The 15,288-nt window shown below is 39.1% G+C and overlaps 1 protein-coding gene across 1 annotated transcript in view; it reads left to right on the forward strand.

Annotated features, from left to right (window-relative positions):
• DENND4C (DENN domain containing 4C) overlaps nucleotides 1–15,075 on the forward strand; it is a 111,860-nt gene extending 96,785 nt beyond the window's left edge. Inside the window, exons 25-33 of the mRNA XM_061630751.1 lie at nucleotides 1,163–1,272; nucleotides 2,062–2,237; nucleotides 2,670–2,849; nucleotides 3,951–4,143; nucleotides 7,738–7,983; nucleotides 8,877–8,994; nucleotides 10,089–10,242; nucleotides 10,890–10,954; nucleotides 11,315–15,075. Coding sequence (XP_061486735.1) covers nucleotides 1,163–1,272; nucleotides 2,062–2,237; nucleotides 2,670–2,849; nucleotides 3,951–4,143; nucleotides 7,738–7,983; nucleotides 8,877–8,994; nucleotides 10,089–10,242; nucleotides 10,890–10,954; nucleotides 11,315–11,451 — 1,379 coding nt within the window. The 3' untranslated portion in view covers nucleotides 11,452–15,075. The remainder of the gene's footprint in view (nucleotides 1–1,162; nucleotides 1,273–2,061; nucleotides 2,238–2,669; nucleotides 2,850–3,950; nucleotides 4,144–7,737; nucleotides 7,984–8,876; nucleotides 8,995–10,088; nucleotides 10,243–10,889; nucleotides 10,955–11,314) is intronic.
• Nucleotides 15,076–15,288: the final 213 nt, after the last annotated feature.

The raw sequence follows: 15,288 nt of genomic DNA on the forward strand, positions 1-15,288 counted from the left end.
GTTGTCCAACATCTGAGATTAAGATACTAGATGGGTTCTAGTTTGGTTCTCCAGTTTGGTTCTAGATGGGGTCTCCAGGGTCATGGAAGAGCCCTCTTTCAAATAATTGCAGGATCTCTCAGATCAGGTGTTTGTGGCATTCAGCATTGAGGAGGTAGGTATATGAGCCTGCTTCTGATCTCTCCCTGAGGAGAGAACAATGTCCAAACAGAATCACAAGGTGCTTAGTAAATAACTTTTACTTTTCTGAACACCTAGTTGTGTGTGGGTGTCATTCTTTTGGTTCTGACAGCTAGGGTTCTTTTGAAATTTGCTGATAGCTATAGCTTGCTAATGTGCATGTTGCATTGGGGCTGCCTTTTTCAGCCCGGGGGGGGGGTCTCACCTTAGATAAGCAACTTGTGTGAACTGTTAGTCACTGATATCTGCTGCAGGAATGTCGACAGTATCTGAGGCTCTAAAATGTGCCTCTTACCTGCATTAGAGATCCAAGAGCAGCTGGCTTACATGTTATGCAAATTGATTACCCCTGTGAATGGAAAAGGGCAACCTGAAGTGGAATTGTCTAGTTTGGAATGGCATCCAAAGTTCCAAAAAGATAACTTTGTGTGCGTTCACATGGTTGAGATGAAAATGCATTATCTTCAAGAATACTGTGCACCAAAGGGGGCTGGAAGAAGCAGGCTTTCCCACCTCCTCCTACCTCTGACAGCCCCCCAATCAAGCCTCTCCCAAAGGGTCTCATGACCTTGTAGAATTGGGTGAGCTGTGGTTGGGGGGGGGTCCCCTTAGCGTTGGATGAAAATAACATCTGTGAACAGACCTTCCACTTGCAAAGTTTGCCTCCACCTGATTTTCAGTTCTTTTCCCTCCTCTTGGCCTCCCATGCCACAGTCCACCTCAGGAGGTGGGGGCAGCGAAGTCTGCTTTTGCCACTCCCTTCTGGCACTTGTAAGAATGGTTTTTTTCATATTTTAGGTTGGACCCAGAAATAAGTGTGCCAGCATATAAAGTATTTTTATATATCCTGTACCCCAATAGAGTGGACATTTGAGCTTATCAATAAGTGTGGCAAAATCAGTTGTTACTATGTTTTTCTTCCTGTCTAAACTTTTTCCTTATTGCCTTATTTTCAATCTTGAATGCGACGTTATTCATACAGGTGAAGTTCAGATCCCAAGAGGTATGAAAGGTCTGGATTCTGAAAAATCAGAACATGGCTCTTCCCACAATACCAGTTTGTCCAGTATCTTCCAAAACTGTGCAATGGAGGTAAAAATGGGTTATCATCTGCTGGACTTATTTTGAGGAATACATTAGTAGTGGAGAGCATTTCATACTTGATAAGAGTTTTCGTACCTGGTGGGACTAGATTTTGTTTAAAGTTATGCAAAATGAATGTTACACTAGAAACAAACATTAAAGTTTTTTTTTTAAAAAAATAGTAATCAAGGGGACTGTTTTTAAAATCGGCAAAAAATCCTCTTTAAAGTTTTGTTTAATTACTTAAAATCACTAAAAGTGATCCTTAAAACAGTCATTTTTAAATCCCTGTTACTCTTCAGATATAAGCTCATCTTAATCAGTTGTCTCTTCAGACAACCTACACAGTCTATTCATACACAATGCTGATAGCAGCATGATCAAAACAAATATATACCCCTTGTACAATAACAATTAACAAAAGGTGTTACAAGAAAAGGATTATTGAGATGTATGAAATGGAAGAAGATTTGAAGACAAACTATGCAAGGAACTTATTTTTTTTAAAAAAACAGGGCCTTGAGTTCCAAATATTTGTAAGTGGATCCTTGTATATATATATATAAGGTGGAATCCAGGTTTGTGTGAGTGGACTTCAAGTTGCAATAGCAGGACTTTGCCTTCCTTTGTTCTCCCTTGTGGCCTTCCTTGTACCCTCAGAATTTGCTCTAGAAGGTTCCCCAACACTCTAGAGCAAGTGCTGAAGGTGCACGGGGAAGAAGAGGAAGGTGGAGTCTATTCTGCTTATGCACTGCTAGCTTCTGATACAACCCATAATTTTTAAACCATTTTTGGCAGGTTTTAATATCAAGTTGTTCTCAGTGTCGAGTATGTGGAGCACTGGTTTATGATGAAGAAATCATGGCAGGATGGAGTGCAGATGACTCTAATTTGAATACTACATGCCCATTTTGCAAAAGCACTTTCTTACCTCTTCTTAATGTGGAATTTAAAGACTTGCGTGGTCTTGCAAGGTTGGTAGGCTTGTTGTTATGTGACACCTTGGCCATTAAATACTGCTTAGATGTTTCAGTGTTTTATTGTATGCAGCTGTTGACAAATGTGATTGGTAGTAGTTGGGATAAGGGACATCAAACTTCAGATGACACTTAAATTGTCCTTTGATATTTCTGGTGGTATATAGACTTCTTTTTTTAAACACAGTAAAATAATTTCTTTTTCTTAAAGCCACTTTTTTTGCCTGATAATCTTTTATATGCCAATAAATTGTTGTGTGAATCTCATTTTTAAGGTAAAATGTCTGCCAGGTCCTAGAGTCTAACACAGTTGTTGCTGAAGCTGAAGTTTTAGGAGAATGTTAGTTATAGTTAATATACCCAAGTATTAAGATAATATTATGCATTCCAGTGTTCTTCATTTGCACTCCCCCCCCATTTTCTAACTAGCTTGCTTTTGAAACCAAGTACCTCTGGTGATAGTTTACACAGCAGCAACATTCCATTAACCACTGATTCTGTGGAGCAGAAACCAGTTTCCAGCCCTGCTACTGATTTGATCAGCTTTACAGAAACATCAAATAAGAACCAGACTATCACTGAAGGAAAGAGCACAACAGCAATGCAAAGGTATAGAAAGGAGGGAGGTTATAGCAAACTTTTACTCAGAGTAAAGCCATTACAATTAATGGCCATGACTATCTAAAATCCATTAATTTCAGTGGGTCTACTCTGAGTAAAATTTAGTTGAATGCAGCCTTTTGTTTCTCAGGAAATTAACTGGGCCACTTGAAAAGAAGACATAAGCTTTGTTTCTAAATACATTTGGAGCGACAGTGTGCTTGACAGAATGAACGAGCTGGTGGTACACAAGAGACCAATGTTTGTTAAATGCAGAGACCAAGGCCAGTACCAGTGTGGGAAGGCTGAGGCACCTACCTGACTCAGCTTCTATAAAATGAGATTAATACTGTATTCTTAACAGAATTTTATTTATTTATTTATTGTATTTATATGCCACCCCCATAGCCGAAGCTCTCTGGGCGGTTAACAATAACCTTTGTGACAATTAAGCAAGGGCTTAGATTCAGGAAAGAGGGGGGGGCGGAAGGTGAGTTTTCCACCCCTTTTCCTTCTGGCGTGCTTCCAAGTTCCCAAAAAAGCCTCTCTTGAGGAAGAAGCCTCTGCCCAATTTCCAGTGATTCTCCCCTGTTCCATCACTCATCCCATTCAGGAGAGGCTTTTCAGGGGCCTGCCGGGGAAAGAGTGGGTGGGGAACGTCAACTTCTGCAGATGCTTCTCTGGATCCAAGCCAAGATAGATCTCAAAGCACTTTGAGGATTAAAATGTTAGCAAAATCACTCCCTTTAATTGCAAACTCAGCTTGTGAGTCTGACAGCATTGTAGCCAAAATGGGGCCACTGAGAAACAATACTTGAGGTATCAACATGCTTGTGGGAATCCCAAGGTTTGCAGAAGTGCAAAAAAAATCTGTGTGTGTTGGGGGGAAACTCACAGGGCCTTCCTCTCCAGAAAAAAAAAATGACCAAATTGTGACTGAATGCTGAGTGTCTGTTGCGGGGGGGGGGACCAGGGGGTAAAGGGAATGGAGTGGGGTCTCCTGGAAGAGGTCCATGCTGGCTGGCTGCAACCCTGAAAGGAACACACTGCAACATCATGTTGCAAGTCCCACTTACTATCTTTTATTGTCTTCTTGCATTGCATTTTAAGGATTGGTATGGAGGAAGGGGACAGGGACCTCATACCCACAAGGCCCTCTGTTACAAGCAACACATCAAAACGAGGAGCTTCTCTGATTCGGAGCCATAGTGTTGGGGGTCCCCTGCAAAATATTGACCTCCTACAAAGGCCATCTCGTGGTATTTCAACAGTCAGCCTTCCCAACAGTTTGCAAGAGACTGTGGTAAGTTCTTGGTGGTAACTGCTTGTTAAGCTAACTCATTGAAAGTGAATTATACAGCCACAAGAGTGGCTGTATAGCCAGCATGGATTTTTCACATTCTGCAATGTTAAATGAAAAATACCCCCGCATGCCATTCTGATGCTTCCCATAAGCTCATTTCAAAACAAAACCTTGCAAAACGTATAGTTCTGAACTCAGAAATGCTTGCTTAACAACCCTGTCAATTTTCATGGCGATACACAAAACAGTCAGAGAGAATCAAGAGTTCAAAGTCTAAAAAGAGAGAGAAAACCCTCAGAGCCCTTTTGGACTTTTTTCTGCCAGAGTTCTCATAATCTGTTGACATTCATTAAAAATCAGCCATGTTCACAGAGTACCTGTAATCCTAATACTGACCTTGCCCCATACTCTGACCTTCATCTACTGCAGTTTAAAAGTTAAAAAAATGCCTGGTTGATTTTTAATTAATTTAAGAAATTTTGGCTGGAAGCCTATTATAACGCGGGGCATGCTCAGTAAGGACCAACTGTCAGTGTTTTAAAAGCCTCACAGCTGCTGGGCTTGGCTAATCAGAGGGCCACACCCACACCAGATTTGATTTCACTTGAGACAGTCATGGCTTCACTCAAAGAATCCTGGGAAGTGTAGTTTGTGAAGGGTGCTGAGAGGAGACTCCTATTCCCATGAGAGAATGGTTAACAGTCAGCCACTCTGATTGAAGGTATGTGAGAGGAACAGGGCATCTCCTAGCAACTCTCAGCACCCTTCACTAACTACACTTCCCAGGTTTCTTTGAGAGAAGCCATGATCGGCTTTGAGCCATGGCTTTGAGAGAAGCCATGATAAATTCTTTTAAATTGTTTTTAAAATATGTCTTTTTAAATTTGTATATTTCTTTTTATTGTTTTTAGTTATTGTAAACCGCCGAGAGAGCTTCGGCTATGGGGCGGTATATAAATACACTAAATAAATAGATAAATAAATAATGATTGTCCAAAGTGTAATAGAGGCCTGGTGTAGATGTGGCCAGGGACAGCTTTTTTAAAAATTTGGGTGGGAGGTAGGGTTGCCAGGTTCAGGGCCTGAGGCTGATCCTGTATCTTTAGTAGAAGAGAAAGTCAAGTGCAGATGTTTTTGCAACAATGTAATAGGAAAAAACACAAGGTAGAATTCTCCCTTCCCCCTGCCCAACTTTGAAAGATACAGAAGACATCCTGGTTGCCAGGCCCAGACTGGTCAGTTTTACCTATCATAATCATGATTGCATAGGAGTATATCCGATTCAACTCAATAATCATAAAAATGATCAGACCTACCTTTTCCCTCCTTCCCCTTTCCTCTCCCTTTCTCCTCCCCTCCCCTCTTTCTTCTTCCGCCTCCCCTGCCCACTCCAGCCCTCCGTCCCTCCCCCCCCGGTCAGTTTTACCTATCCTAAGCATGATTGCACAGGAGTAAATCCCACTGAACTCAATAAACATGCAAATGACCACATTTGTCCTTCTTCTCCCCTCCCCCTCCTGCCTGCTCCCATCCCAGTCCTCCCCTCTGCCTTTCCACCCCTCCCTCCTCCCCCTCCTCCCTTCCCCATCCCCTGTAGTCAGTTTCCCCGATCCTAAGCATGATTGCCGTGTGTGTGTGTGTGTGTGTAAATCCCACTTAACTCAATAAGCATGCAAATGATCAATCCATTCTCAGCAAACTTGCACAGGATCCCATTTTTTACCTCCCATATTAAAAAGCAAGGAAATTCACTCATAGGCAAAAAACCTTGCAGTTTAAGAATGTACCTATAGCCCACAGATATTTCTACCAAACTTTAAAAAGCAGGGAAATTAGGCAGCTATAGTGAATGCACCAGGGGAGCAGGAGACCTGAACTCCTCTTTGAGATATTGTACTGCCCTACAAATTGGTCAAAATGCAAACACAATTTGAGTTGGTCTTTCACAGTCCAATCCACTTGCTGTGTAGCTTGGAAGAATTTGGTAACGTGCCTCTGAGCATATGGTGAGTGGTGGCAACACCTGTAATCAGCCCAAATAATAGAAAGAAGATATGTCCTGTGCTGATCTTGTTTTAGCCGGGAGGAAGCAACATTATTAAGACAGTTGATATAGTTGAGATGGTCACTTTAAATATGTCTGATTTACTTTGCAATTTTAGTGAAGTTTCCTATAGGAAATCATTTTCTTTGCTTTTGTTTCTATGAATATGTGAAGTACAGCAACACTTTGCAAAATTTATACTAAAAAAACTCCAAACATAATTGTGGAATAATGGCACTGACTTCTGCAAAACAGTCTCCAGTGGACCTCAGAAGTATCTCAATTTGCACAAGATAAGACAGTGGAAGGTGAAATATATTCTAGCAAAATTCTAGGTGTGCTCTATGTTTTTAATTGACTGTGCCCACCTTGCCTTAAATAAAGTGGTTTAAACATAGCAGGCGGAAAACATGCATCCTCTTTTTTCCAACAGCTAGAGTCATGGCTGAAGTAGCAACATATTGCGATCAGTCTGATTTTACATCAAACTGCAGTTTCAGATTCAACTGTTAATGCACCCAAAATAGAAATAGAACATAACCTCCAATATAAAACACAAAAGGCTGTCTTCACCATCACATGACAATGACCAATAAAAAGGCTTTGAAATTAATAAAAATACATTTGACACAGATTTCTAGGATGAATAAGGAGGGGGGAAATTTTCTGGTTTAGATTCTCTGTAGAAACATTAGTAACACATGAAAGAAGCAAAGTAAGAAGAACACCAACAAACATACAAAAATATGGAGATGGCAGGTGTTGCCACCACTCACCATATGCTCAGAGGCACATGTTACCAAATTCTTCCAAGCTACACAGCAAGTGGATTGGACTGTGAAAGACCAACCCAAATGGTGTTTGCATTTTGACAACTTTGTAGGGCAGTACAGTATCTCAGAGAGGAGTTCAGGTCTCCTGCTCCCCTGGTGCATTCACTATAGCTGCCCAATTTCCCTGCATTTTAAAGTTTGGTAGAAATATCTGTGGGCTATAGGTACATTCTTAAACCGCAAGGGTTTTCGCGTATTAGTGTAACTATATAGTAGTGCAGGTGCTTTGATCTCCTTTACTAGCTATAGAGCATTTTGGACATTAACATTCTTGTTTGAAGGGGAGAGGTTTTCTAGGAGCCAGTAAACAGGTTAGGGGTGAAGAGATGCTGAAGAACCTCTGTTACCTGATGTAGTTTCTTGTTATCCCTGTTGTAATGCAAGAATTCAACAGATGATTTATTTTAGCAAGTATAACTTTCTCTCTTTATAAAGAAAACTGCAGAAATGAACAGCCTCCTCCAATCTGGTGCCCTCTAGCTGTTTGGACCACAACTCCCATCAGCCCCAGTCAGCATGGCAAATGGTCAGCAATGATGGGAGTTGTTGGCCAGCAACATCTGGAGGGCACCAGATTGAGGGAGACTGTAGTATTGTGTCCACTTCTCTCCCAGAGTAATGTGGCTCAGAGACTTCTTTAGGTGTTTCATTTGCATGAAAAGCTGGGGATGCTGATTCAGCATTGTTTGCAGACTAACCATTGTTGATGTCCTTCAGGATCCCTTAGCAAAAAGGGCAAATCCTTTACCTGTGTCTGTGCCCTATTTGAGCCCTCTGGTACTAAGGAAAGAGCTAGAATCTTTGTTGGAGAATGAGGGAGAACAAGTGATCCACACCTCCACTTTCATCAATCAACATCCCATTATCTTCTGGAACCTAGTGTGGTATTTCCGACGCCTGGACCTCCCAAGTAACTTGCCAGGACTCATTTTAACATCAGAGCACTGTAATGAGGGTGTGCAGGTGGGTTCTTCTTAGGTCCTACACAGATACTTCAACACAATGGATGTATTTGTTGTACAGATTAAAAGAGTGTAACATGCTGATTTATTTTGCATTGGTATCCTTTTTCCATTTGTTCTGGAGTCAGACACAAATAGTATAGAATAGTGATGTTTAGAGTAGCACTTCAAGCTAGATATGTAGAGCAATGTTCTGTTGACGGGCTGACGGGTTCATGTTGCTGGTAGAAAGGGCAACCCCTAAGAAGCAGTTGTGTTTTCTTTCAAAATATTTTGGGGATAATACATACTTAAAGCACAACTCAGACAAAGTTAGGGACATGTCCCATTGGTGCAAGAAAATTAAGCAGCATTAACTCTTTAGTAAAAATCACTGCGACTTGGATACTGGCTTAAAATATTAAGGGCTAGAGAGAGAACAGAATAGTTAGAAAACAGTAATGGCTTTTTTGTTGAGGAAATAGCATGGATGTGTTGGAGAGAAGGTTGTGATTTGCTAAGGAATGAGTTTAGATGTTAAACAGGATATATAGTAAATAAGCTTAAACTGGAGATTTATAGGGCATTTCAATTTAGAAATACAATGATTTGGGATACGGTTTGTTTCTATGGGGACATTGTGTAAATGTTCATAAGCAAATGGCTTTTCTGAACCTGCTCTGTAAACAAACTGATGCATGTGTTGTGGATGTGATGCAAATCCTTTTCTGTTTCTGAAATTGGCTTCATTTAAATGGAAACAATCTGTTTTAGTCAGACGTTCCTATCTTGTTAAGAGAACTCAGCTAGCATAGAGTGGAATTAGTGTTGCGTACTTGGCATTGCGAAGCTATTGGCAGAGCTCTCAGTTTATGGCAAAGTGATAAGAAAGTTCCTCTGTTTCCTCTGTTCTAGCTTCCTCTGTCAAATTTGTCTCAAGACAGCAAGTTAGTATATATCCAACTACTGTGGGACAACATCAATCTTCACCAAGAGCCTGGAGAGCCCCTATACATATCTTGGAGAAATCTGAGTGAGTAAAGTGTACATTTCAAATGGAGTCCAGGAAACTTCTGCTGAACAGATAAACCTCTTCACCTGTGCTTGAAGGACATCATGTATGTTCATCTTTTCCAAAATGACTACCTCATAGCAAGTATGCCCCATGTTTCTTGATGGGGCAGCCCTGGGAAAGTGCCCACAGACTACTTTGGATGAGCAGTTCATTTATATGCCAATAGCAACTTCTGCTGTGTAACAGCAAAAATGTGCAAATGTCTATCTGCAGTATCAGAACTACACTTTCACGCTTTACTTTTCACAGAATGAAAGTGCAGATTTTTCAGGATTCTAATGAAGTTCAGATGGCATGGAAGGAGAACCAGTATTGTGGGTCGGAACAGTTAGGGGGCTAGTTTCCTCTACTTACTAAATGCCTCCTACATTAGAAGATTTATTGTCTTTTTTTTGGTTGTCCAATCCAAGCTTTTCTCAAATGTTGTTACTCAATTTTTGATAAAGAACATTTTGTAAAGTCATTGGAATATTTTTTTTTTGTAAACTTTAGAGACTAGACTGAAAGGCCTCTTCTTCAGTTCTGTTGCCAGTCTTTGAAGTTCAAAAAGATGTAGGACCCATACCCTTTTGGATAAAAGATTTGAACGTGGACCTGTGAGACCTTATGTCATGGTATGGTATCATGCAAGTCGCATCCTCCACTTCCCCAGCAATAAAACTGCAACAATAGGGACCAACCTCTGTGAGCCGCTGCTTGGGCAGCATGCAAAGATACCAAACGGTTGTGAGAATTTGAAAGTGCTACATAGTTTGGAGTGGCAATTGTACATTAGCTCCACCCAATACCCCCATATAGTATTGGGGATGCCTCAACGTAATATTGCTATATCTGCTTCTCCTTGCCTCTTCCTCTTGTCAAAGCTTCCTCTCCTCGTTCCATTGTATTTCTTTCTTTAATTTCCTACCCAACTTCTTTCTCCTATCTCTCTTCCTTTTTTCTTGTCTTTTCCTCTACTCCCGCCCCTTCTCCTTTACTTGTATTATATACCAAACAATTAATGTTGGCCTTTCACCCTCCTTAGTCTTAATTTATTATTTTTCCTCTTCTAGATTCTACAGAAAAGAAAGCCTTTGTAAATTCAGAAGAGCAGCAAGCAATAAGCACTTTAGCTGAGAACATCAAACTGAGTATTCAGCACAATGATGTTGTTAAGCCTATCAATCTTCTAGTGCAGAAAACTAAATGGGATAGAAAACGTCAAAGGTAAAGAGCAGTGCCACTTACTTCACAAAAATGTGGGAAGAAAGAGCAGCTGCTGTTTTGAACGTTCCTTGCATACTTAGCCGTGTGTTGTATAGGAGCATTCAGTTGTCTGCAGGATGGTTATTCTGTCTTCAGGGGCATGCAGATGCTTACATGTGAATTCTTGGGAAATAAAGATGGTTACCAAGAGGCAGCAAAGATAGATGCGTAATTAAGTAATAAAAATGCCTGTGATACAGATGTTTTCTTGTAAAAATGTAGCAAACTTTACTGTTTTATTCTTGCAAATAAGGCATATATATATTTACATATACATAAAAGTCTGGTTAAGCAGAATAAAAACAGCTGTCAGTGACACACTGACAGTCGGAACCTTCCTCGGGAACCACTTTATCCAGAAAGCAGTTGAGGATTTGGGGCCTCTTGGCACAACATAGGTGGGGTCGCAGTGATGAACTGTAAACCATTTTATCTTAAGAAAACTTGTGATTGTTTGATCTACAGAACATTCAGAAAAAAAATTCACCAATGAGAAATCTAATTCATATCAGCTCCGTGTAACACAGTGTAACTTGCAGACGACATGGGGATGGATAGATTATAAGGAAGGCTGAACTTGTCTTGCTTTCTAAATGTATCTTTTACAGGAGTTTTTACAGAGAAATTCTTTTCCTGTCCCTGGTTTCTCTTGGGAGAGAGAATATTGACATAGGTAAGAAATAACTGTTAGAAATAATTGCTATTTCTATTGGCACCCTTAAAAACAAGGTTCGACTCTTCTGGAACATTGTGGCTTCCATTTGAAAGGCTTAATAAATAAATCAGAATGGACAATGCATTTTACCCACCTGTAGTGTGTGCCTGTGTGTATATCAGAATAGCAGCAACTCAAAAAGGCTTCAGCATTCTATCTATACCTGCTTAAGGTAATCTTTGTCTATTTTCAGTTTCATTGTGAATGATCTGCTACTGAATGGAAAGTTATGTTTTGGAGAGAGTTAAAAAGGGCTAGGGAAAGGTTAACACAATCTTCTGTATCCACTGACTTGAACTCTGCTTTTATTATTTGCAGAGGCCTTTGACATCGAGTACAGAGCTGCCTGTAAAAGCCTTCCAGCAGAAGTGCTTGACAAGATGCAGAAGATAGATGCGCCACCCAGTGGCAACATTGAGTGGTGCAGGAAATGCTTTGGAGCACCTGTCATATAACTTCTACAGACTGTGCAAAAAGAAAGGCAAAATGGGAAATACATTGATTTGGAGTCAGGCTTCATAACCACCGTTACAGCTGTTGTGTCCAGTCCAGTCCAGGAGTACATGTAGCACATGCTTCTGTGATTGCTGTTCATACCAGTCCATGAATTAAGAGTAAACATGCTAGTACGAAGAGTCATTGGCTTTCGAATTGACTGTTAACCTTCAACTGTATTTCATCTATTTAACCTTTTTCTGCTTCATGTTTAGAAGAGAACAATGGAGACTGGACTTACTTGGTGTCTTTATTTTAAAGGCTTGAAATGTTGGAATATTTTATTATCTGCCTTCTAGCCCAAGAGCACATTAATTTCTTTATGTATGGAATAGCCAATTTAAAGAGAGGTCTATTTGCTGCATGTGTGTGTACATACTTTTCGTACATTTTGAATTGTGAATCACAATTCTTTTCCCTTGGGTCAAAAGACCAAACTAGCTTTAGTTAAATGCCCATCTTCTTGAAAACAATCACTGACCCAGTCTTCAGCAAAAATATAGCCTTTGTTGTTGCTATTGTAAAGCATATTTTCTTTTCATAATATAACTAAATGTTTAAACTGTACATACAATTTTCTGTTTTCCCAACAATGATGGGTTTCTACCGAGTGGCTTTGCATTCTGTAAAGGAAAACGGAGAGTAGGTAAATCTAGGGTACATGAACGTGTGTGAAATATTGACCACGTATGTTTAGCATTTGTGTATAAGAAAGTATATATATATATTTGTGGGAGAAGCTTGGATCTTCAGGTGCACTAATGCCTCATTCTGGCTCATCTTTTTAACTTGTGGGACAATATTTTTTGCACTGTCCAAGTTAAATACTTCTATCAAATGTATTTATACTTACACACTTGAACGTGTTTACCAAGAGTGTAAAGGCTGTTTTAATTATTTTTTTTTAATATCCCTGGTTAACTGCTTGAGGGGAGGAAATGACTCACATTCGCAGTTCACCTTTTTTTGACAGCCCTTGGGCGTTTTATCTCTAATACCTGGTGGCAGTTGTGGAGAGTTGTCCTCCTCATGTTCAGTTCAGATGATGAAATGAGATCTGAGCATTCATTTATTTTATTTATAGTTATTATTGTGGATAATAACTAAAAAGTACAAACCTATTCTTGGTCTTTAGTTTTTTTTTCTGCCCATAGTAATCTTTCACACTTCAGTAGTGCTAGTGCAAAGCATAGCAGGATTGTGAGTCTTCCGGTAACAGCACAGCAAGAATTTTGCACTTGTCAGAACAGTTTGACACTTTAGGTTCAAATATGTCTCTTACCATTCACACTAAACCACATTTCAAAATACATTGCTGGGAATAAGTTTTTAATGTGAAAGTCATCCCTTTAAAAAGCACAGTATGAAAATATCTCCATTATATTTCCCCCTGCCCCCATTTTTATTTTCTGTGAGGGTCCTAGCGTCTTGAACGTTGCTTGCAGAATTGGTATTTTTGTCTATTTTGTCCCTTTTATATCCCTTCCCCAATACAATGAATTTTTCATTTACAAATGATTATAAATAAAAACACTTATGAAACACCTTTATGGTATGTTCATATTTCCATTAAGATAGCAATTAATAGGCTGTGTATAAAAAATTGCACTTGGAATTTTTCCTTGTTTATGAAGGCTATGCTTACCATTTACCTTTTGCCATTTCTGAATTACAGCTTACAAGTCATCAGAAATAACTTGAGCTATTGATAGTATGCAGAAAAATGTTGCAGTCCTAAGTAGTAGTAATCCTTTTGCCTTAACAAATAGCATTTTGGGTGATGTAAATCACATTTTAAAACCACTCTTGTGTTGCTGTGAGCTTTGAACTGTTGATATTACAATTGTGCTTTAATGCAGAACAGAGGATGAAGCATCAGAGTCTAGGTTCTTGCGTTACTCCAGAAAAGCAATAAATCTAGATTCCCAAAAGTTGATGTTGGTGTGAGAAGCAACAGCAGCATAGCCTCTTCCCATGTGGTTCATGGATTTTTATGTTACACTAGCTGAGCAGCGTGGGGAGAAGCAGTGCAGAGGTACTACAAATACCAGCCTCAGCTTAGTGGATTTAATGTCATTTGTTGTACCCATACCAAAGCTCTCTTGCGTACTTTTATTGTGTTATCTTTTTTTCTTTCACAATATTCTTAAATGCTGGGACCTCAAAATCTGAAATCAGTGGGGTTAATTTTTACTGATAAGAACATGTTAAGGGCAAGTGAACACTTTAGAAATCCATCAGAGCAACTGACAAATAAGAGGTAAAGGCAAACAATGTACATTTGCTCGGGGAAGGAGTTATGTGCAGCTCTAGTAAGAGGGTAGTAGAAGCTTCCCATACACAAGGCTTTTGCAAAGTTTTTATGAATTGTACCTGTAGCTCCTGATCCTATAAAAGTTGACTGGGAAGTAAGTCCCATTGAGTTCACTGAAATGTATACCTCAAGTAAGTGTACCTAGGAAAGCAGATGTGGAACTGTATGTTCAGCAGGGTTGTTTTTGCAGCATACCTTGCTTCAATGGCTCAAATTTGGCTCTATGAAACATCTGTACTAACAATGCAGAACTTTAAAATGTGGTTGGATTTTAGCAGCTTGTCCACTATACATAATTGTCCACTATACATAATTACTGTAAGTCAGGCTGGGAAGGCCAATATTAACAAATGAATTACAATATAAAAATATTAAAACCTATACAGTATAGTATTATCGAATAATACAAACTAACAGAATAACCACAATATTTAGCTGTTTTTATATCCATTTTTTCAATCGCATTTTTAAATGTGTGTTTAGCTATGGAAATAATCAATTAAGACTTCATATGGTTAGTATATGTACTCTAAACCAAATAAAATGTTATGTATCAGTATCAAATTAGATCCTTTATTTGTTAAACTAATACAGGATGTTTCTAAAACATTAAATGCTTACACTTGGTTTTGGAAATTAAATCAAGGCAGGCCTACATTTGTAACTTTTCACCACTAATCAGTCTAATTTTTACAGTGCAAAAATTATGAACTGTAAAATCAAACCATGCTTTTTCAAAACCCGTGGCAACATAGAAACAAAAAATCCTTCAGTACGTTCAGAAACCTTTAAAGTTCCTTCTGTGTCTTCCTTCTAGAATGTTTTACGGCACCCTGTGTCAGAACAGTTATTTGGTAGTTTTGTTCCTATTTTGCCATGCACTTATTGTACTGCATTTTAGAGGAGGAAAATTAGGACAGAAAATCTAGTCATCTTGCATAGTGCAAGTATAAAAGGGATTATTTTGTCTTTTTAACATTTAAAAGCAATATGAGTTGTTTTGGTGAGTTTAAATACATTTGCAATGTGGGGAGAGGCTCGAGTAAAATTATAAAGATGGCAAGTTTTCTATTAATGCAAGAATGTACTGGTTTCAGAATTTGAGTGTCATCAATTCACTATGCTTTGAGTTATCCAAGCATCTTATTTTTTTTTGTAGTCAAGTTTTTAAAAAGGACACTCATGTTTCCTACTGATTTTTACAGGTACCCTAGGTGATGTAGAAACCACTTATTAGTGTTGTTAAAAATAAAAGTATACAAATGTCTAATGTCTCTTGATTTTTTGTTCTAAAGTTTAAAGGCAAGTCAGCATTACTGGTTTTTTTTTAAAAAAAAGGCATGTGAGGAAAGTAGTTGTCTATTAAGCCTTATGTATCCCCCATGTAAAATTGTCTTTTTGCTTTACTAAAGCCAGAATCAAATGTACAGAGGACCTTCCTGAGACACAGATACAGCATGGCTTCTGAAAAGGGAAGCCCTGT

This window comes from Rhineura floridana, chromosome 1, assembly GCF_030035675.1.
Source record: "Rhineura floridana isolate rRhiFlo1 chromosome 1, rRhiFlo1.hap2, whole genome shotgun sequence".
Classification (NCBI taxonomy): Eukaryota; Metazoa; Chordata; class Lepidosauria; order Squamata; family Rhineuridae; genus Rhineura; species Rhineura floridana.